Genomic DNA, 22577 nt, shown 5'->3' with positions numbered 1-22577 from the left:
GAAGCGAACTGTATGGAAGCAATGGACTGCCTTTGAGCGGTTATGGTGTGAGTCACTTGGAGAGACTACTGCTGGAAGGTAGAGAAGTAATAATGAGTACAGAGAATGAATCAGATCAAGTGGGAAGTGATGTGGAAGAGCAGGAGAGATTGAAGGGGTGGTTATGAATGAGGAAGTGAGTGGCATGAGTATGGAAAATGAGAGAATGTGTGTGCAAGATGAACAGGGAAACGGGGAGGCTCAGAGTGGACATGGGTACACAGCGTGAGAAAGGTGGATGCCCCAAGAGGATGTGAGCGCATGTGTAGACAGGAAAGAAATGGGATGACCTGGGATCAAGAGGAAACAATTGGAATTGAGGAGGGATTCTAAAATGAATAAGCAGAAAGGGAAATGTCCCCAGTCGAGCATGGAGAGATCACATTGAATGAGTGGTATCAGTGGAATTAGCTGTAGATCCAGGGATGAGCTGTTGTGTTTGTTAGAAGTGTAAGAAACAAGGCAGATGAAATGGCAGGATGTCTTCCTCATCTAACCATGTCTTACTAATTGAGTCTGTTCACCCAAAAATTGTTGGAATGAGTGAGACATGGTTAGATGAGGACGACATCCTGACAGGAATAGAGCTGGAAGGGTATGATGTGTTTCTTGAGTATTGATGGATATAAAAAGGGAGGGTGAATGCTATTGATGATAGAGAATGAGTTATGTCCATACAAAGTAGAGATGCAAGAGGGGAAATAGTGCCAGTGGTTTTGATGCAAAATGGTGTGAGATAGAGGTGGATGTTATAGATCAGGAAATGTGAATGGTAGTGACTGTGAAATGTATAATAAAATTAGCCAAGCAAATAAGAAAAGAGTGATCATTATGGGCAATTTTAATTATGGCAATATAGACTGAAATGATGAGATAGCAACTGGAAGTAAAGAAAATGAGTTTCTTGAGTTTTTGAGGGATAACTACCTCAGACAGTATGTTACATAGGGCACATGAGAATTGAGGGTCTTGGATTTGGTCATCTCATCAGAGGATGTAATTATAAATGAAGTGTCAAATCACCCACCAATTGGTGAGAGTGACCATGAGGTGATTACCTGGGTGGTTGCCAGCAGTGTGAAGACTTCTGTAAGAAAAGGGTATATGAGGATCTACAAAGGTGGGGGGGTGATTATGAAGAGTTCAGGATACAGCTTGCAGGTGTAGCATGGAATAAGGAGTTTGCTGGAAAAAGAGATCAATACAGCATCTGGGGATTTTCAAAAACTATCTAGTAGATGCAATGTCTAAATGTATTCCAAAGGTGAGAAGGTTAAATAAGGTAGGTGTGAAATGGATGAATAAAGAGATTAAGCATGTGATACAGAGAAAAAGGACATTATGGAAGCAGCATAAGAGAAGTGGAAATAACCAATTCCACGAGGACTACAAAGACCAAGCAAGGCAGGTGACTTGGCTGGTGAGGGTAGCTAAAGAGAGGTATGAACAGCAGTTAACTAATGAAGCCAAAAAGAAGCCTAAGGAGTTCTTTCGATATGTAGCCAGCAAAAGAAAGAATAATTATGGAAGGATGACATTGATTGGAGAAAATGGTATAAAGACAGCTGTTGCAGAAGGTGTGGTGGAGATACTTTTTGAGCACTTCATAAAGGTCTTTCAATCTTGTGAATGTGATTTCATGGAGAGATTGAGAGTAGTTGATGATGGGGAAAAGAGACTGACTATAAGTGAGCAAGAAGTGTATGGGGAGTTGAGCAAACTAGATGTAAATAAGACTGTGGGGCTTGATAATATATCACCATGTATTCTAAAGAAATGTGCCAGGGAGTTGACGCTGGCCTTGACATATTTTTTTAATACACGTCTTGCACTTGGTCAAGTTCCTAAGGAAGGCAAGATTGTGCCACTTCATAAAGGAGGCGATAGAACTCGGGCATCAAACTATAGGCCTATCTGTGTGTCAGATGTTGCAGTTAAGTTGTTGAAGAAGCTTGTGAGAACTACGATCCAGAATTGAGTTGACAACAATGGTATTATCTTTGATGGACAGCATGGATTTGCTGAAGGGAGGTCATGTTTTAGTAATCTAATTTACTTATTACAATAAGGTGACTACTTCCATAGATAGAGGAGAAGGATACACAGTAATATATTTAGATTTTGCAAAGGCTTTTGATAGATTACCACATGATAAGTTGATAGTCAAACTAGAGTGGATGGGGTTGGATATTAGATTAGTGCATTGGATTGGAGACTGGCTATCTGATAGGTATCAATAAGTTGTGTATGGGGGAGCAATATCCAGGAAAAGGAAAGTCACTAGTGGAGTGCCTCAGGGGTATGTTTTAGTGCCATTACTGTTTAACTTGTATATTAATGATATTGGTGAAGATTTGGATGGAGATATTCAGTTGTTTGCAGATGATGCAAAGTTGGGACGAACCATGAAGAGTAGTGAAGATGTTGTGGCCTTACAAGTAGACTTGAATAATCACTCAATTTATTCAAGGAATGGGGATGTGAGTTCAGTGTTGCAAAATGTAAGATTTTAAAATTTGGAAAACAAAAATGGGATGCAGAATTTATGCTGGTGAGAATATATTGTTGGAAGTAGAGGAAATAAGAGATCTGGTGATAGTGGATAAGAATCTGAAATTTAGGGGACACATTGCCAAAATTGTGAAGACAACAAAAAAGGCTTCTAGGAATGATGTGGAGGACAGTGACTTGTTGAAGTAGGGAGATTTTTGTTCCATTGTATAAGGCTTTGATTAGGCCACACATGGACTAATGTGCCCAGATTTGGTCACCTAGTTTTCAGAATGACGAAGAGATGTTGGAAAGGGTCCAGAGGCGACTGACTAAGGTAGTTTCTAACCTCTGGAATGTCAAGTATGAGGAAAGATTGAGAAGATGCAACTTGCAGAGTCTGGTGGACAGGAGGAAGAGGGCAGATATGATAGAGACCTACATGTTAGTAAGGGGTTGTTATAGGATCAATGCTGGAGAGGTTCTACAGAAAATAGTGGGAGATCAGGGGAGAACCAGAGGTCATCCCTGGAAGCTGTATAAAGAGGATGTTAGTAGCAGAGTGAGAAGCAGGTTTTTTTCATTCAGAGTTGTGAATGGTGGAATTCCCTGCCTGAGAGTGGTGTCTGAAGAGTGCCTGAGAGTGTGGTGTTTAAAGCACAGTGTGATGAGCTGTGTATGATAAAAGGACCTCCTAGATGAGTCTTAGACTCCATGGGATCTTGGGTAATAATAATAATAAATCCAATTTTTCTTTTTCTTCCCATTTCCAAATGATCCCTGCATTACAAGTATGTTCAACACGTGGTAAAAAATTCTCATATATCATCGTTTGTTCCTGGTATCATTTCAATACAAAGCCACAAGAGAGTCCATGAGGTCCACTCCACTCATGTTTGTTATAAACAGCTATTGTGCGAGGTAGTGGAATTTCAACATACTTTTTTTCTTTCCGGCTGAACCTCTGACATACACTGACTGGCTCCTTTCCTAAGTAGCTAGATACCACATCTACTATTGAGTTATCAACCCACCTAGTGGCAGTAATGCCATCAGAGGATGTGGTAACTGACATATTTCCTCATCCCATCTTCTGCAAATCTTTTCATTTTTCAGTTTCTTGTCAGCACCTTGAAGTCGATTTCTTCTGCATGTACCCACATAATAAATATCATCTTCTTGTAGTTTCTTAGTTAGGGGGGATGCTTGTGAAGAAGTTGTCTGCGTATACCTTGAAGTTCTTACCAGCAAGATCATGACAAAGCCTTAGTACTATATTTTATTTGCAGTGAATGAGTCTGAATTTTGTCTTCCAACATCCGCACCTATATAAAGATTAAAACAATACACATAGCCTGAAATGCCTGCCCTCACCCACATTTTGAAACCCAATTTTTTGGTTTCTTAGGTAAGTATTGTTTGAGTTGTGAACGTCCCTTGAATGGAATCATCATCTCATCTACACTCGAAATTCTTCTTGGCTGACAGCAGCATAGAATGTTTCATGAAACCTTTGCAGCACTGGTCTTATATGCATTGCTTTGTTTTTATTGTTGGTAAGTATTATGTCTGAATCAACAAAATGCAAATATCGCCTCATGTCCTCCCATCTGTTCACTGACATAGCATCAGCTATAACATCCATGCACAGTCCATGTTCAGAGACCAATACTGCCTTACACATGGGTATTTTATGTATGTCATGACAAGTACAATTTCAAGGTAAATTTTGAGTTCAGTCACAGTAAGTGCTAAATTATCTTTGCCTTTATGGCATGCATAAGATTAGTTTGTTTCACAATTTCATCCATTAATTCATCTGGAAACAGCTGTGAAAAATAATCTACAGGGCTCTCTCTGTGAATAAATATTCACGGAGAGAACTCTCCTTGGTGTTTTCCTCTCTAAACTGCGGTTCAGTACCAGCAAAGGTATTATCTTTCTCACTAAACCTCATTGCTTGTCTTTGCAATAGCATATGACCAGCAACAGCTGTATTTTGCACGCTAGCTAGACTTTGAAAGTTGTGAGTCTGACCAACAGGGGAAGGGTACTGAATATCACTGTCTTCATTTGAACTGTCACTCTATGTGGGATCATTTTGTGGCTACTGGTATTATGTAGGATCATCATCAGAATCACTCAGCTCCAAACAATCTTCAGATTCCTCCAACAGTTTTTTAATCTCCTCTTCATTAAGTCTCTTGTGGTAATAGGCCTTTTTTATGCCTGATGGACCTGGCTTTTGGTTATCTATGTAAAAGAGATGATAATGCCAATTAACACACTTACTATTCATTTATGTTTGCAAAAATAAAATAAATAAAATTATTAAAAATATTGTACAAGAACTTTCTAACCTCTGCATTTCTAAACTATTTTCTGCATAGATTGCCTTACAAACATATTGTCCTCATGCGAGGACAGGTTGTTTTCAGGTTCATTTTATGAATATGGTAATAAACATGAACAAATTAAACATTCACACTTCATCTACAAGGTATAACAATATATAAAACCATACTAACCTTTCCAGAAGACTCATAAAATCACCAAATTCAAATCAACAAAATAACAGCTTTTCACTTCCTCCTTGATACCACCATGCACTGCAGAAAGATTGGTATTCCCGTAACTCTGTTGATACTCCTGCCGTCTAGTGTGGTTTCTAAGAACACTCTGGTCTCCCCAGATGAGGACTACATGTATACAATAGCACTAAATTATGAATGAATAATTATTATGAGGGAAAATGTGTGTCCTCATATGAGGCCCTTATGCATGAGAGGGTTAATATAATTTTAAATATGGAATGCATAAAGGTCAAATGAATAATAGCTATGCTTCACGCATTCCATTTATGTGAGAGACACAAAGGGTTTACGCTTTGTGGTGACATTAGATTATCATTGGCAAATACTAGAGTGAGACGAATGATTTTAATTTTGACAATTTTTAAATACAACTGTATAATGCCCACAGAAATTGGAGAAAAAAAAAGTAATCATTATGCCTATCAAATTTAGGCCTAGAGTGGCTTGTTTTGGCCTTAGAAATCATCATTGAATCTCTTAAGAGGATATCCTCATTTTCTTTTTCCTAATTGTTTTGTAATTTAAGGTTTGTTTTGGTAATCTTTCTGTTTTCGTTCTTTCAACGTTTTCCATCCATGTATTTTTATATATTTTTTTAATTTTTTGTATTACTGATTCCTAGTTTAATTCTTTCATAATTTCTTAGTTTCTTTTCTTTGAGAAATTATTTTTCCAGATTGAACCAAATAAAGGCTGAAATAACTCACTTATACGTATTTATGCACGAGTTCCAACCTTCTTCGACTATAATTATGTAATCCGAGAGAAAAAGTTTTGGCAGAAAGCAGGACTTTAGCAGATCGTCTATTTCCCATTTTAAATGTGGACAAAAAAGTTAGAAGTTATTTATAGAAAATTACTTGTGTATATCGGTCAGTGTTGTAAACACATCAGTTCATGTTTCACGCATGCAAAACAGATGAAACTCAGAAAACAAAAACAGCAACTTATGACAAATAACGTTCAGTTGGGTTGGTTGACTCAATAACCAAATCACAGCCACCGATTTCTAGGTGCTAATGTCTTAGCACACGCCCTGCCTTGCCTTCTGGGTGGTTCAAAACTGCCCAGAAGGCAAGGCAGCTGATCAGCTGTGCCATCTGTATGTCTGTCTGTCTGTCTGTTCAAAGGGCTCAAAGTTGTCCACATTTTGACTGCACACCTGGGCTGTTATCACAAAGGTGATGCAATTGTGTCCTCTTCATGAAGCATTAGTATATTGTGTTCAATTTTAGGGATCATGCAAACCAGGAAACAATTAGGGGAGTCTTTAACAAGAGTAAATACAAAAATATATTGATGATATTGTTATTCCGTGGGTGTGCACCGCATACCTAGCACACCCAGAATATTCGCTTCTGATATACAAGTAACCCAGTTGTGAAAATAATTCACACACACAGAATATAATCTCTTAGTAAGTATTATTTATTTCATAACCAAGTGAAAAACTTTTGTACATTATTTCCTGATGATGTCAATTTGACTTTTCCAAAACATTGAAAGTATTTAATTTTTCGAATTAATATTCTGTGGTATAACATTCTTTAAAAAATACTAATGTGTAAGTATCTCTAGATTTCTCTTTGGAACAAAGACTAGGTATTATTGACATCTTCCAATAAAGATTAAGCATAAATTTGCATTGAGAGAACACATAAGAAAAGTCTTATCTTATTTGTTGATATTGATGGTCTTCATATCAGTTCAGAATACTAGAGTATACAGGAAATTTGAAATAGGAAGTGATCACATTTCTGTTTGAACAAGATAAAAACAAATAAACATCATATTAAAAAAATGTGATCATGCCTATATCCAGCAGCGGATGCCTCCTGTTAACTCTCCAGTTCCATTTTAGCTAGTGTCCACCGTCTCGTCAAACCTTTGTAGATCATCCCTCCATCTTATTCTCTGATGAGCTTTCTTTCTGTTTTCTTCTCTTGGTATCCATGCGGTGCTTAATTTTGTGTCCACCTTTCACCTCACATACTAATATGGCCAGCTCATCTCTACTGATATGCTTTACAATACTTTACAGTATCTTCTGCTCCAGTCATCTCTCTAATTCTAGTATTTATTATTAAGAAATATTAGAATTACTTCTCTCCAAGGCTCTTTGGGCAACATGCAACTTGTTTTTTTTAGTTGTTGCCCAACAGCCAAAATGCTTTGTTTCCTTGTGTGATTCTCTACTTATTTCTTTGCCTTATTTTTCCTTAAAACTAACTGGCTGGCCAAGGTAAATATAGTCCTCCACAATTTCAATATGATTATTTCTTAATTTTAGTTCATTATGATCTGAATTTGTCATCAGTTTGGTTTTAGTTGTACTAATCTTTAAACTTTTTTTTCCTGATTTCTGTATCAAGGTCGTTTAGCATTTCCTGAGCTTCTTTATTTTTTGCTAACAGAACAGTTAGCAAAAAAGTCTGCAAAACATGAGTGATTGAGATTTCCCATGAGATATTCTTAAAGAATTCTTCTAATGTAGCAGAAAACAATTTAGGTGATATAGGATCTCCTTGCCTTACTCCTCTCAATACCAAATTCCTTTCTCTGATGTTCTAGCTTTATACTGGCTGTTGAGTTTTGATATACAGCTTTTAATAATTAGATGTACTTTTGGAACAGTTTGTTGTTTTAAACTGTGTATTATTTCCAAATGATATAGAGAATCAAAGGCTTTTTCAAAATCTATGAACACTAAATATGCAGAAAGATTACATTAATTTGCTTTTCTATTACTTGGTTAATAGTGTGGATATGATCTATTGGAGATCTATTTTACTTTTAGCCACTTTTCCAATTCTTTAACAACCACTCCTGATATATTAATTGGTCTGTAGTTTGCTACCTATTAGCCACCTTTATGCAATGGAACTATCTTGCCCTCTTTCCACTCCCCTGGAACCCTGCCAGAGCTGAGACTTAGATTTGAACAATTTCACCAGAAGCAGTGCTAATTCTTGTACCACACGAGCTGATACTGTCCAGTTCCACTGCTGTGTTCACATTGATATTTTACAATATGCTGAACACCTTTTCATCAATCTCAATTTTGATTTGCATCTCTGTCACATCAGGAACTGAAATATCTCACCTGGATGATACACCTTTGCAAAATGATCACTCAGCAACTCGATTATTTCTTTCGCCTCTGTCACCTTCCGACCATGAGCATTGTTTAAAGTCATCCTACCATGGTCAAAAAAAAAGTTTTTTGGGTTTACTTTGGCCTGCTTGACTAATTTTCTTTAATAATAATCTAATTTGGCCTTTCTTATTAAGCTAATCACCCTTCTTGCTGCACTTTGCACTGCTCGTGAATATGCTGATCACCTTTTTCATTATATTCCCTTCACAGTATTTTTTTGCAGCTCTTGCTTTCCCCACTTGGTTTCAAACTGCATGCCCTCCTGACCTTTGGTATGCAGACTGATACTGCTTCTCTCAAACAACCTCTAATTCCCATGCATTGCTGACATTCTTTCCTTGTAGTTTCTCAAGCCACGCCACTGCTTCAACCTACTGCAATAATCTTACTCCACTCCAAACCATCTCACCAACATCTATCGATTCTGGCTCTCTACAAAATTCACTATTCGAGTCTAAGAAAAGAAATTCAGCATATATGCTGCTTGACTAATTTTCTTTAATAATCTGATTTGGTCTTTCTTACCAAGCTAGTCACTCTTCTTGCTTGCACTTTGTACTGCTCATGAATATGCTGATCACCTTCTTCATTATATTCCCTTCACAGTGTTTTTTTTTGCAGCTCTTGCTTTATATCTCTACTCATCCACTTAATTCTCACTTGGTTTCAAATTGCATGCCCTCCTGACCTTGGGTTATGCAGTCTGATACTGCTTCTCTCAAACAATCTCCAATTCCCATGCATTGCTGACATTCTTTCCTTGTAGCTTCTCCAGCTATGCCACTGCTTCAACCTACTTCAATAATCTTAATCTTACTCCACTCCAAACCATCCCACCAACATTTATCGATCCTGGCTCTCTACAAAATGCACCATTCGAGTATAAGAAAAGAAATTCAGCATATATGCAGCTCAAGTTAAAAAAAATCCTGCTTCTCACTCAGCCTACATTACATAACATACTAGTAGCAGAGTTATGAAGGTAACTTATATTCTTATATCCTCATATGTTCTTTCCTATAGTTATAACAGTTGCTTTAATATTATTTTTGTTCTTGGTGTTTATCAGAAATTTTCACACCCTCCTCGTAATCTATTGAATTTCAGTGATATCAAATCTCAGACAGTCATATTACTAAGAAGAAGAATCCTACTTCACTCCCTATCACTTTTGATAATGTTCCAAAATCCAGTCAAGATTGATTTTCTTATTGGGTTGACTTCCACATTAAGCTTATTTTGGCATAAACATAAGTGCCTCCATATTGCAATTGGAAGAACGACAGTATATATCAAACTTAGGCCTTTTCCATTTGATTGGAAAAGGCCTAAGTGTGATTCTCGTAGCAATGGGAGGAATCTTTATTTTTTTTATATAAGCTGGCCTGATTGGCCAAATGGTTAGCATATCCACTCTTCAGCCAAAAAGCTGTGGGTTCGAATCCTGCCATGGCATGGATATTTGTGATTGTCTGTGAAAATACTAGTGGTGGTGGTGGTGGACAGTAGATGTCATTGGTGTAGATGATGCTGTTCGCTGTAGTTAGTGGAGACGGAGAGCTGTAAAATAGGTACCCTCCCTTGATTAGTCCTTGGAGATGTCACGTAATGATAATAATATTGCCTCCTTAGCCTACAAGAAACTTGGTATTTTTGGTTTAAAACACTACTTTTCGTTTTGACTCCTGTTCAACTTCTAATACTTTATAAATCACAAATCTGATTCGAATTAGGACACTGTTTTATGGCTAGAACAGTATTCTAACCTTAGGTGCTCTGTTTCTGCAATAATACTTTTCATAGGTATTTTCATGGACATTGCTCTGTTGAACTGGGCTGTCACTGTTTCACTTTCCTCTAATCATGTAAGAACACAAATACCTATTTGTTAGCACAATTCAAAACTTGTTGAAGCAGCTCCTCATCTTCTATGTATCACTGTTTGGAATGGCTTTCCTCAAGAAATACAATCTGCACCTTTTCAGGAAACGTCAGATTTTTTTCCCCTTAACCACTTGTGATACTGTTGTGTTATATGTAGGTAAGTGTCTAACTAGTACAAACTAGCCAGAAGAATGTGCAACCACTTATTAGACTCGAACACTGACCTCATGACTTTCGTTGCTTTGGTTGCAATACTAAACAATTTATAGAACAAGTAAAATATTTCAGCTATTGAGACAAAAATTTTAGAGAGAGAGAGAGACTCAGAGGACGACCAAGAACTAGGCATATTGATACAGTTAGAAGTTCCTCAGCACACTGAAGTATAATCTTACAATTATGGTATCCCAGCAAGCAACAAAGATTGATTTGAAGAAAATTGTTGATTGTTAGCTAGAAATAATATGAACTTATCTAATTTTACTTCTGTTATTTTATATATGTTATTATCATCTTTGTTATTTTAAACAGAATCCAAGAAATTGGTCAAGTTTCAATGATGGACAGTAACTTAACAGCTAAAGAGATAAGGCAACAGTTTATTAACTTTTTTATAAATAAATATAATCATCGGTATGTACATTCCTCTTTGGTCATTCCACATGATGATCCCACCCTCCTGTTTGCAAATGCAGGCATGAATCAGGTAAGCTTACATTCTGACCTAGTTACCCATGAGATCTTATGAACATAGTGACATTATTAATATATTGCTTTAAAGATCTAGTAACTTTTCTTTTAAATTATATTACAGAAATATTGTCTTCTCTACTTTAAATGGTTGTCTTGATGTTTGTCCAAGCTTAGTTTTTATAACTGTTGAGATATTTTGAATTAATAAAGTATACTGTGCTGAATACACCTGTTCTTGTCCAATCACCCAAGGCAAGCAGCATTGGGCCTTGTCAGTACTTGGGTGGGTGATCATTTGGGAACACTTGGTTACTGCTGCTGGTTTTTTCCTTTTGTTGTATTTGACTTGCTTCATTTTGGGGGGGAGAATGAGAGGACATCCCTTGGAAGCTGTATAAGGTGGGGAGTGAGAAACAGATTTTTTGCATGGAGAAAGGTGAGTGATTGGAACACATTGCCTGAGAGTGTGGCGAGTGCAGGCACGGTGAATGCATTTAAGTCAAGGTACAATGAGCTGTGCATGTGAGAGTGGGACCTTTCACGTTGAGTCTTGATTCCATGGAGGTCTGTTGATAATAATTGAATATAACAGTTCAAAAAATAAGACCCAATAAGGAATATGAACCACTTAATTTTGAAGCATCTAAATTCAGATATTAGAGAACAAGTAAATATATGCAATGAACTAAAAACAGTAGAATTTCTAAATTTTTATTCAGAATAATGGACTGATAATAATAATAATAAGACAAACACATAATGAAATGATATAATAATAGAAGAATTAGAAATGTTTAAAAGGAAAAAAAATTGCCAGGAGAAGAAAACTTAATCTTAGAATTATATAATTTAAAATTATACATGGCAGAATCAAAAAAGCTGGTATGGTAGGAAGTCAATTGAATAAATTTATATGGAATAAGAGAGAAATTAGTTGGAACACTAAATTAGCTGTATACAAGACAGTGTTCAAACCAGTTTTAACGTATGGATCTGAGAGCTGGGTCAGAAATAAAACACTTGACCAAAGACTAGAGCCCACAGATATGAGAGTCCTGAGAAAGATTAGAGGTGTAAACAAATGGCATCAATGGCAATATCATATTAAAAATGAGGATATTAGAAAAGAACTTGACATTGCCAGCATCCAGGAATGCATTAGCAGAACAAATCTCAGGTGGTATAGTCACTTAAACAGAATGGGAGAGGAAAGATTAGCAAAACAAGTGTTCTCTGCCAGGTTGGCAGGAAAACGACCCAGAGGAAGACCAAGATATAGGTGGATTGATACGGTACAAAATGCCTTAGAAGATAGAAATATAAGATCTGATAATGTTGGAGTCTTGACAAGTAAGAGACTGATTTGGAGGAAAATTGTAGATAGGAAGTTAATAATGATGTAATTTTTCATGTAATACTATCATATCCTGTACACCCCTTTAGGGTACATGGCAGGAATTTGAAGATGATGATGATACATCGCATATCTTGACAAATGCTATGCATGAATTATTCAAGGAAAACTTGATAACCTGCATACATCACTGGCCTATGGGACTGGCAAAACTGGCTTGCATTCAGCAATTTTATTTCTGTCTTAAGGTGTGCAGATTCCCTTTACAGTCTTCTATGGTAAGCAGAATATCTACAACATTCACTAAGTACATAAAAAAATTCAGTAATTTAAATCTTAAACTGAAAAATTAAAATTAAATTAAAAAAACATTAATTAGAAAAAAAATTCTCACCTGACTTTACTGCATTTTTTTTTTCAATTAGCAATGCAATCAGGATATTTTATATGGCACAAAAAACACCTCCAAAGTAAAGCCAGTGGCAAGAATACGTTTTTAGGCCCATTTAGTACTTGAGAGGATGATCACCTGGACTGGAAACACTGGATGCTTCTGGCTCTTGTTTATTCTGAAACATCTCTATAGTATAATTGGAAGAACAAGGATGTTGTGCCATTTGAATTGAAAAGAACTAAATTCGATTCTAGTTGTGACCAGAGAAATCTTTATATAGGCTTTTGCAATTGAAGATGAGTTAGCTGATCTCATATGGAAGGTAGCAGGGTTTTTCATCTTGCATACAGGCATATCAGTCAAAGAATGCACGCAATTTGCAGACCAAAAAAATAAAATAAAATAAAAGGCTGTAGATAATACGTGTAGATAATGGATAGTGTCATTGTGTAGTTGGAGGATTAAGTGATGGAATCATGGGTTGTGGGAGTGGAGTGCCCTCCTATGTGAGTCTTTAGACTTTTTGGAGGTGTCACATAATAAAGGCATGGCTTCAGGCTCACCATTCTCACTGTTACTCACAAAATTTTAATGCTAAGCTCTACCTCCATCACTTCAAAGATGCATTTATTATTTTCTCATATGGCTGTGACATGTATGCTATGTTTTTGTTATACATAAGTAGCCTGAATCCTAGATTAAAATTTACTGTAGAAAATGAAAGCAGATGTTTACTGTTTTTAGATACTTAAGTTACAAGATTACTTTGTCAGCCTGGTTGGCCTAGTGATTAGCATATCTGCTTTCTGACCAACAGGCTGTGGGTTTGAAACTCCCACCTGTGGGCATGGATGTTTGTGAATATCTTTAGGTGGGAGATTAATTTCATCACCTGATGTGAGATTTTTAAACAAAGTTATTCAATAGGAATTCCCTTAAAAGAATGGAAAAGAGCAGTAGCAATTCCTATTTGTAAAAAAAAAAGGTAATAAAGATTAAAAAATGATAATATATGAATTCCTGTTACAAAATATATATAGCAGAATATTAAATTCAAAAAAAAAACTTGCAAAATATTTTGAAGACTTTATTTTGGAAGCATAGAATCATTTTAGAAAGGACATTTGTAAATAGATCTAGCTTTCTATCTGATAATAATTGGAAAAAAGAAGATAGCTTGATCTAGAAACACATTGCATTTATTGATTTTGAGAAAGCATTTGATAAAGTAAAAGAGAAACTTCTATTTAACATATCACAAGAAAGGCTAATACCAAACAGTGTTAAAAATAAATTAAAGATGCCAAGAAATTATATTTTTGGTTTCATCCTTTATCCAAGTGTAAGCAAACAAAGTTTGCACGTGAAGTCGCTTTATGACTGTACTACTTATAGAGGTCAATGACTTTACATCATTTGCCTTAGTATCCCATAGTGCAAAGCATATATTCTTATGGACATTTATAATGTTATGCATTATGGGAAGAGCCACTACCCAGACTGATTTTGACCTTATTGAGGTCTCATCAGTGGGAGCAGCCAGATCCAGAAGTGATACCAAGGTTGAAATAATGCAGAAGTCATATTTCTATATACTAGTAATCAAAAGGTGTCACACCTTATTACTGAAATACCCTGGATTAGAGATGGTGGAAAGTTTTCTCACTTGGTTATACTGTAAATTAAAGATGCCGAGAAATTATTTTCTTGGTTTCCATCCACTGATGGAACCTCAATAAAGGTTGAAACCTGTCTGGGTAGTGGTCCTTCCCATAATGCATAGCATTATACATGCCTGTAAGGATATATGCTTTGCATTATGGGATGTTAAGGCAATTGATGTGAGGTCATCAGCTTCTGTATGTAAGTAGTCCAGTCGTGAAGTGACCTTATGTGCAAACTTTGTTTGCTTACATTTGGATAAAGGATGAAACCAAGAATAAAATTTCTTGGCATCTTTAATTGATGCTAAGAAATTATAATTAACTAAATCTAACTGAACCAAACAGTTAGAAAGGGATGTCTACTTTATGCTACTCTAGTATATATTTAAATGTAATAGGGAAAAAAAAACCTATCAGGATATTAAAATTCACCACTAAGATGAATTTAAACACACTTGCAGATGACCAGGTGATAAGTATATATTCTGAAGACAATCTTCAGAAAGAAAGCTTTTGTTAAACTAAAAGAAATAACTGGAGATTTTGAAATAATTTCAACATCAAAATCATAAACAATAACTTTTAAATGTCAAGATCTAACTAGAAGTAAAATAGTAATAAATAATTCTAGAAGAAGATGTTTGTTATTCTTGTTTACTTTATTTAATGGTTTTAATTCATAACACAAGAATAATAAAAAAAAATAATAAATACTGTATTTATTTGCTGGTGTTACACCCAGCATCTTTAGAGAGAGAGAGAAAACAACTCCTCATGCTATACAAACTGCAACAATTCGTTAATAGTGGGAACAGTTTAAAATGGTAACAGATAACATAAGGAACTCAAGTCCTAATTGGCACTATCTGTTGTCTGATAAAGAGAGTTAACAAGTGTTAATTTGTTGTTAAAATGACTCTCTCTCCCAGATTTTTGATAAATTGATATTGCTTGTTGAGGTTTAGTCATCATCATCATGCATATCAAGGATTTAGGCCTAGCATGGCCTGTTCCGGCCTTAGAAGTCATTGTTGAATCGTTTAAGAGGACGTCCTGGTTTTCTTTTTCCTAATGACTTGTACTTTAAGGCTTGTTTTGGTAATCTTTCCGTTTTCATTCTTTGAATGTGTGCCATCCATTTATGTTTATATTTTTTTATTTTTTCTATTACTGGTTCTTGGTTTAATTCTTTCATAATATCTTCGTTTCTTTTGTGATCAAATAGGGTATACTTTGCAGTTTTTCTCATAAACTTCATTTCTGCTGTTGTTAATCTTTGTTTGTCTTTTTGTTTTATTGTCCAGATTTCGCTTCCATACATTAAGATTGGTAGGGCTAGTGTATTGTATACTTTTAGTCTGGTTTGTTTTTGAACTAGGTTTGGTTTAAATATAGAGTTAATTACTGTTGTTATTTTTAAATATTTTGCAATTTTTACGTTTATATCTTTTTCATTTTCATATGTGATCATACATCCTAGCTAATTAAATGAATTCACCTGTTCTAAGATCTTGTTATCTATTACTATTTTAGTTCTTGCTGGAGCTTGTCCTTTAAAGGCCATTATTTTTGATTTTTCTGTTGATATTATCATACCACAATCTTTGGATATCTTATTTAGATCTAAAATAGCTTTCTGTAATTTATCTTCAGAATTTGTAATTATTATTTGGTCATCGGCAAAGAGGAGAGTGTTTAAGTTTACTGTAGAAGAAAGTTTAATTCCTTGATATAAATTTTTATTCCATTTTATTATTATTTCATTTAAGTAGATATTAAAAAGAGTTGCTGAGAGGGGACATCCCTGTCGGACACCGCTTGGTTTATCTCTCTCTCGTATATGATAGCCCGTGATTTAATCTTATTTGTATTTGATTCTTTTCATATATACTAGTGATAGCTTTTAGGATATTATTTGGTATTTGTCTTTCTTTTAATATGTTAAATAATATGTTTCTTTTAACTTTGTCAAATGCTTTTTCAAAGTCAATAAATGCAATATGTGTTTCTAAATTATATTCTCTTCTTTTCTCTATTATTAATTTTAGGCAAAAGGCTGGGTCTATACATGATCGTCCTTTTCTAAATCCATTCTGTACTTTTAAAATATAGTTTTTGGAATATTTCATTAGTTTGCTATTTAAGATTCTGCTATATATTTTGTAACAGGAATTTAGTATACTGATACCTGTATAGTTTTTAGGGTCATCTTTATTACCTTTTTTAAAGATAGGAATCACAATTGCTTTTTTCTATTCTGTTGGGGGGATACCAGTTGAATAAATTTTATTTAAAAATAATAAGAGTCTTTCTTTGAATCTAGTTCCTGCATATTTATATAGTTCTGAACCTAGTTTATCTTCTCCAGGTGATTTTCCTTTTCTTGTTTCTTTCAGGCTGATTTCTAATTCTTCTTTAGTTATTTCCTTTTCATTTTTGTTAATGTTTGCCAATTGTCTTTTTTAAAATATTTGTCTGTCCACAATTCTGTGTAGTAATTTAGAAATTCTTCTAATTTCAGTTCATAATTTTATGTTTTCTTTGGTATCTGCATTTAAGTGTTTCAAAATTTTATATACATTGGGTCTCATTTTATATAAATCATGTTCTAAATTAGAAACGAAATTTTCCATGATTCTCTGTCTTTTTCTGACTTATCTTTTAGCTATGGCTCTTATTTTTTTATATTCTATTTCATCTTCTAATTTTTTACTGCTTAACCATTTGTGATAGGCTTCTTTTTTCTTTTTGATTATTTCTTTCATTGTATCATCCCAGAACTTCAATTTTTTCCTTTTTGAGGTTTAGTGAATGTTTTAAAACTGCTGCACATTCCAAAAACGGTCTCTCTGACTTCTGTGTAGCACTTTTGTTTTTCTCCATTTGATCCTCTGTTGAAGGGATATCCAAAGCATGGTCTGCTGGTCTCTACCTTCCATAAAGGTGCAGAATATTATTATTATCTGAGACCTCCAAGAAGTCAAGGACTCATCGAGAGATGCTGTAAATTACCCAACCCAGCTATCATACCTTCCCTTAAATTCATTTACACTAGATGCACTCACTGCCCCCTAAGGGCAAATTATTCCACTCACTCACTGCTCTCTGGGAGAAAAATCTAGCTCTTACCCCTTTCTTGATTGAGAACAACCTTAACTTCCACGAATGCATCACCCCGTGTTCTCTCCTTGCCTTCCATTTTATAACGAAAAATTTCATCATTTGAAATGCTATAACATCCATTCAAAAGTTTATAGACCTCTATCATATCACCCATCTTTCTCCTGTTAACCGGTCTGCAATCCACCTACTCGCAATCTGTCCTCATAATCTAAATCACATAATTTAGATATGATCTTTGTAACTCTTCTTTGCACCCTTTCCACAGCTTCTTTATCCCCTTGAAACCTGGGAGACCAAATCTGTGCACAGTAATCCGGGTGTGGTCTTATCAAAGCCTTATAAAGAGGCAAAATTACTTCCTTATCCTTGCATGTCAAGGTTCGCTTCAACATAGCAATTATCCTCTGAGTTGTATTTGCAACTTTAAAATTCTTATCCACCAATACACCAGAGATCCCTTGCCTCTTCAGTTTCTTGTAGCATAACTCCTCTAATATAATATGCTGCTTTAACCCTAATTATGCCAAAGTGCATAACTTTACACTTACTAACATTAAACTAACAACCATTTTCATTTGCCCAGATTTCCAGTCTATTCAAATCATTTTGTAATTGCTGAATATCAGTAGAATCCCTGATTGCCCTACCTATCTTTGCATCAGCAGCAAACAATTACAAATCTGATGATAGACCCTGCTTGGTGTCATTAATGTATAGATTGAACAATAATGGCCCATGGACGAGGTGCACCACTGGTCACCTTAAATCTGGCAGATTCATTTCCACTGTATACCACTTTTTGATTTCTGCCTGTCAACCATCCCTGATCCAAGTCAATAGATTATATTCCAATCCCATATTCTACAGTTTACGCAACAGCCTATCGTGTGGTATCCTATCAAATACCTTAGAAAAATCCAACCTTATCATAGTGTATCCATTCCCTTTATCTAACTCGGCCATAACATTATTATAAAATATGAGCAATTGCTAAAACATGACCTTCCTTTAGTAAACCCATGCTGTTCCCTGCAGAGTATAGAATGCTTGTGTACCTATTTCTGTATGTATGCAAGTTCTTACCAACTTCTCTAAAGTCTTCACTAACACACCAGAGATGCTAATAGGTCGGTAGTTAGAAACATCAGTTTTTGCACCACCCTTGTGCAATGGAACTATCATACATTCCTGTGGTATCATTCCTGAGCTGAGACTCAAGTTATACAAATGTGTGAAAGGCCTAGCCAATTCAGCTGAACATTCCTTTAGCAAACAGGCTGATATTCCATCTGTCCCTATTGACAAATTCTTAGGTTATGCAAGAGCTCTTCATCCTCATTTTCATGAGCCTCTAACTTTTCATCCAACATAGCAGTAGCACTGTGCACCATGGTTGATATATGTTAGCAAAGTGAGCACTCATTAACCGAACAATCTCCTTAACTTCTGACACTTGTGTACTATCTGCATTCAATAAAGTTATTCTTCTACATTCATTCTTTCTTTTGCTTTGCAGCATAATGATAAAATTCTTTTGGATTGTCTTTAGCTTGCATGGCCAATTTCTTTTCATACTCCGTTTTAGCTTTTCTCACAATACTCCTTACTTTTCTGGCCTGAGCTTTATATATTTCATAACTCCTCTCACTCTTATTCTCATGATATTCCTTCCACACTTTTTTTCTTTGCTTTACTTCCTGTATTTTTGTCTCTGCTTCTCCTGAGTCTTTTTCGCTATCTTTTTTCCAGACCACTATCACTGGGATCCAACGTCCTGCCGCTGTGTTTGCCATGCGGTGCGACCCGTGGACATCCGGAAAGGAGGATCCTGGTAGTGTTGCACTACTTTGGCCCTTGCTTCGGCAAGATGGGCGGTCTTGGATGGCCCAGCCAGGATCAATCAGCTGGTGGGCTTGCCTGCAAGGGTCAACAGTGTTGCACTAAGTCTCTCACCCCATGGTCCGGGGGTCGGGATCCTAGACCTGCTGTAGTGCTTGTATAGTGTCCAGGATAGCCCTGGCGTTCCACTCTTGAGTTCAGTCTTTGCTTGCCGGGTAGTGGGCATCCATGTGTGTATCTCTGTGGTGGGTGCAGAGCTCTGACGCTGAACTAAAAACTCCTTGAGCATGAATCCTTCATCCGCAAATATTTCAGGGAACCTAACAACGTCCCAACCAAGTACTGATACTGTAGATACAGCATATGGAAACAGCAAGAAACAAAAGATATCGGATACTAACATAAATGTAGCAACCTTTTTAATCATTCATGCAACAGGTGAAAAACGAATTGGGAAAATGTCACCCTTCTTTATTCAAAAAAGGTTTAGAAGGACTGACAGGACCTCCCAAAATTGTTAAGAAATTGCATTCTGGTGATATTCTCATGGAAACTCTGTGTCAGCAACATTCCGAGAAACTACTGAGAGCAACGACAATAGGTGGAATACAAATCGCAGTAACACCTCATAGAACACTTAATTCCAGTAGAGGAGTGATATCAGAATGGGATCTCCTTGATGTTCCTGATGAGGAGATGTTCAGAGCTTAAAGATCAAGGAGTGATGGGTGTGAGGCTCATCCTGATACGTAGGGATGGTCACCTGGTTTTAACCAAGAACCATCATCCCTACTTTTAATATACCTAGGCCTCCGACATCTGTAAAAGCAGGGTACCTCAGCTGTCCTGTTAGAATGTACATCCCTAACCTGCTGAGATGCTTTAAGTGTCAGAGATATGGACGTGCCCAAACTGCCTGTCGTGGTTTTACTACCTGTGCCCGATGTGGTAGTAAAGAACATGATAACAAATCTTGCTGTGCAAAAAAAGCTAAATGTGTCAACTGTCAGGGAGATCATCCAGCTTACTCTCGTGCATGTCAGAAATGGAAAGATGAAAAAGAGATATAAAAAATTAAAACAGAACAAAACATAACATATCAGGATGCAAAAAGAAAGCTGGCCACCATTACATCTGTTCTGAGATTCTCTTATGCTGAAAAAGTAACAATTAAAAGTGGCAACAACAACAACTCAAATATGTATGTCTGTTCCACCATCTGGGACCATCAAAAACGGTCCCAGTCGATGAAAACTCACCTGTCAAAAAATTATGGTGGAGATATCACTCAAAGATAAACCACCAGACACTCGCACAGAAAAAATGGATACCTTGGTACCCACTGAAAGTAAACTAAACTTACCAACTGACCTTAATATATTTGATGTTTTGAACACTCTACCAGAGGAAGAGATGGACACTGGCCGTCCATACTTCCCTAAAACAATGGATAAATATAAATCTGACAAAGGTAAGTCCTCAACCTACCGAAAACCAGACAAGTCAATAAAATTCAAGACAATAGGAAAATTTTTACAATGGAACTGTCGTGGGATTCGCCAGAATATCGATGATATCAAGCTGTTGTTGCAGAAACACAGACCTTTCTGTTTCTGTCTACAAGAAACATACTTAAGACTCAATGAGGACTGTACCTTTAGGAATTTCACTGTTGTACGTAAGGACAGAACTGGAGGTGGTCCTGCTCATGGAGGAGTAGCTATCCTAGTTGGCAGTCATATTCCTTTCCACCATGTCCAACTTAATACTACTCTGGAAGTAGTAGCGATTCGACTTTCTGTGGGATTTCCTGTTACAGTATATTCAATTTATTTACCACTGAGTGCTGAGTTAAATGAAATTGATCTTGACAATCTTATCTTGTAACTGCCTGAACCCATACTTTTGATGACTTTAATGGTCACAATACTCTGTGGGGGTACTGCCAACACTAACAGATGAAGTCGAATTGGGGTGGGGGGGGGGGGGGGTGGGGGGGGGGGGGGGTGGGGGGGGGGGGGGGTGGGGGGGGGGGGGGGTGGGGGGGGGGGGGGGTGGGGGGGGGGGGGGGTGGGGGGGGGGGGGGGTGGGGGGGGGGGGGGGTGGGGGGGGGGGGGGGTGGGGGGGGGGGGGGGTGGGGGGGGGGGGGGGTGGGGGGGGGGGGGGGTGGGGGGGGGGGGGGGTGGGGGGGGGGGGGGGTGGGGGGGGGGGGGGGTGGGGGGGGGGGGGGGTGGGGGGGGGGGGGGGTGGGGGGGGGGGGGGGTGGGGGGGGGGGGGGGTGGGGGGGGGGGGGGGTGGGGGGGGGGGGGGGTGGGGGGGGGGGGGGGTGGGGGGGGGGGGGGGTGGGGGGGGGGGGGGGTGGGGGGGGGGGGGGGTGGGGGGGGGGGGGGGTGGGGGGGGGGGGGGGTGGGGGGGGGGGGGGGTGGGGGGGGGGGGGGGTGGGGGGGGGGGGGGGTGGGGGGGGGGGGGGGTTGCATTTCCTTGCCTCCAGGTAGAGTTAGAAAACCATCTACTTAAATGACTTAAATAAAAATATAAATAAAGAAACAAATTTAGCTATGTTTGCTGATGATTTGGTCCTATTCTCAGCTCACAACACCCTAGAAACAGCAGAAGGTCACTTAAGCAAAGCCATAGAAAGTTTAGCTACATATTGTGAAAACCAAAAAAATCAAAATTAACCCTACTAAATGAAAAATCTGTGTTTTTGCTATTAATAACCACCTCAGAAAATGAAGACCAAAGATTAAGCTAAACAGTCAACAAATTACATTCAATGAAAACCCCAAATACTTTGGAGTTACTCTGGATCCATCGCTAAGCTTCAATAAATAAATCAACAATGTTGCAGTCAGAGCAAAAAGAAGACTAAATATCATGAAAAGTATCTCAGGTAAAGAGTGGGGAGCCGATGCTAAAACCTTAAAAGTGACATATACCTCTATTATCCATCCCATAATGGAATATGCTTCGCCAATCTGGATGCAAACATCACAAACCAGTTTAGACAAGCTTATAAAAATTCAGAAAAATGCAGCTAAAATCATATGTGGACTAAGGAATACAACTCCTGGAAAAATAGCAGAATTCGAATCCAACCTTGTTCCTTTAAAAATTAGGTGGCAAGAAAATCTTACCAAATTTGAAGGAAAAAGAGCCAACCTTGCACATCATAGAACAAGTGAACTGTTTAAAAACTGGAAACCAACAAACAGAACACAGAAAAAATCAACAATCCATGAAATCATAGAAAATAAAATTCCCTTGGATTGCCCAAATAAAATAGCCGACTACCCAGCATTTCCTCCAAATCAAGACAGGAAAAATATAGTTATCGACTCTGAAA

At 37.3% G+C, this 22577-nt stretch overlaps 1 protein-coding gene across 1 annotated transcript in view; it reads right to left on the bottom strand.

The window, feature by feature from the left end:
• Positions 1-13521: 13521 nt before the first annotated feature.
• Positions 13522-22577, bottom strand: part of LOC150103590 (cyclin-dependent kinase 10-like) — a 120370-nt gene continuing 111314 nt past the window's right edge. Inside the window, exon 4 of the mRNA XM_090398496.1 lies at positions 13522-13571. Within this exon, the coding sequence (XP_090254622.1) occupies positions 13522-13571 (50 nt within the window). The remainder of the gene's footprint in view (positions 13572-22577) is intronic.

The sequence above is a fragment of the Typopeltis vanoorti genome, chromosome 9, assembly GCF_054136105.1.
Source record: "Typopeltis vanoorti isolate ZY-2024b chromosome 9, IOZ_Tvanoo_1.0, whole genome shotgun sequence".
Taxonomy (NCBI): Eukaryota; Metazoa; Arthropoda; class Arachnida; order Uropygi; family Thelyphonidae; genus Typopeltis; species Typopeltis vanoorti.
The sequence above is the reverse complement of the archived record's forward strand: the minus strand, read 5'-3'. Positions and strand labels throughout refer to the sequence as shown.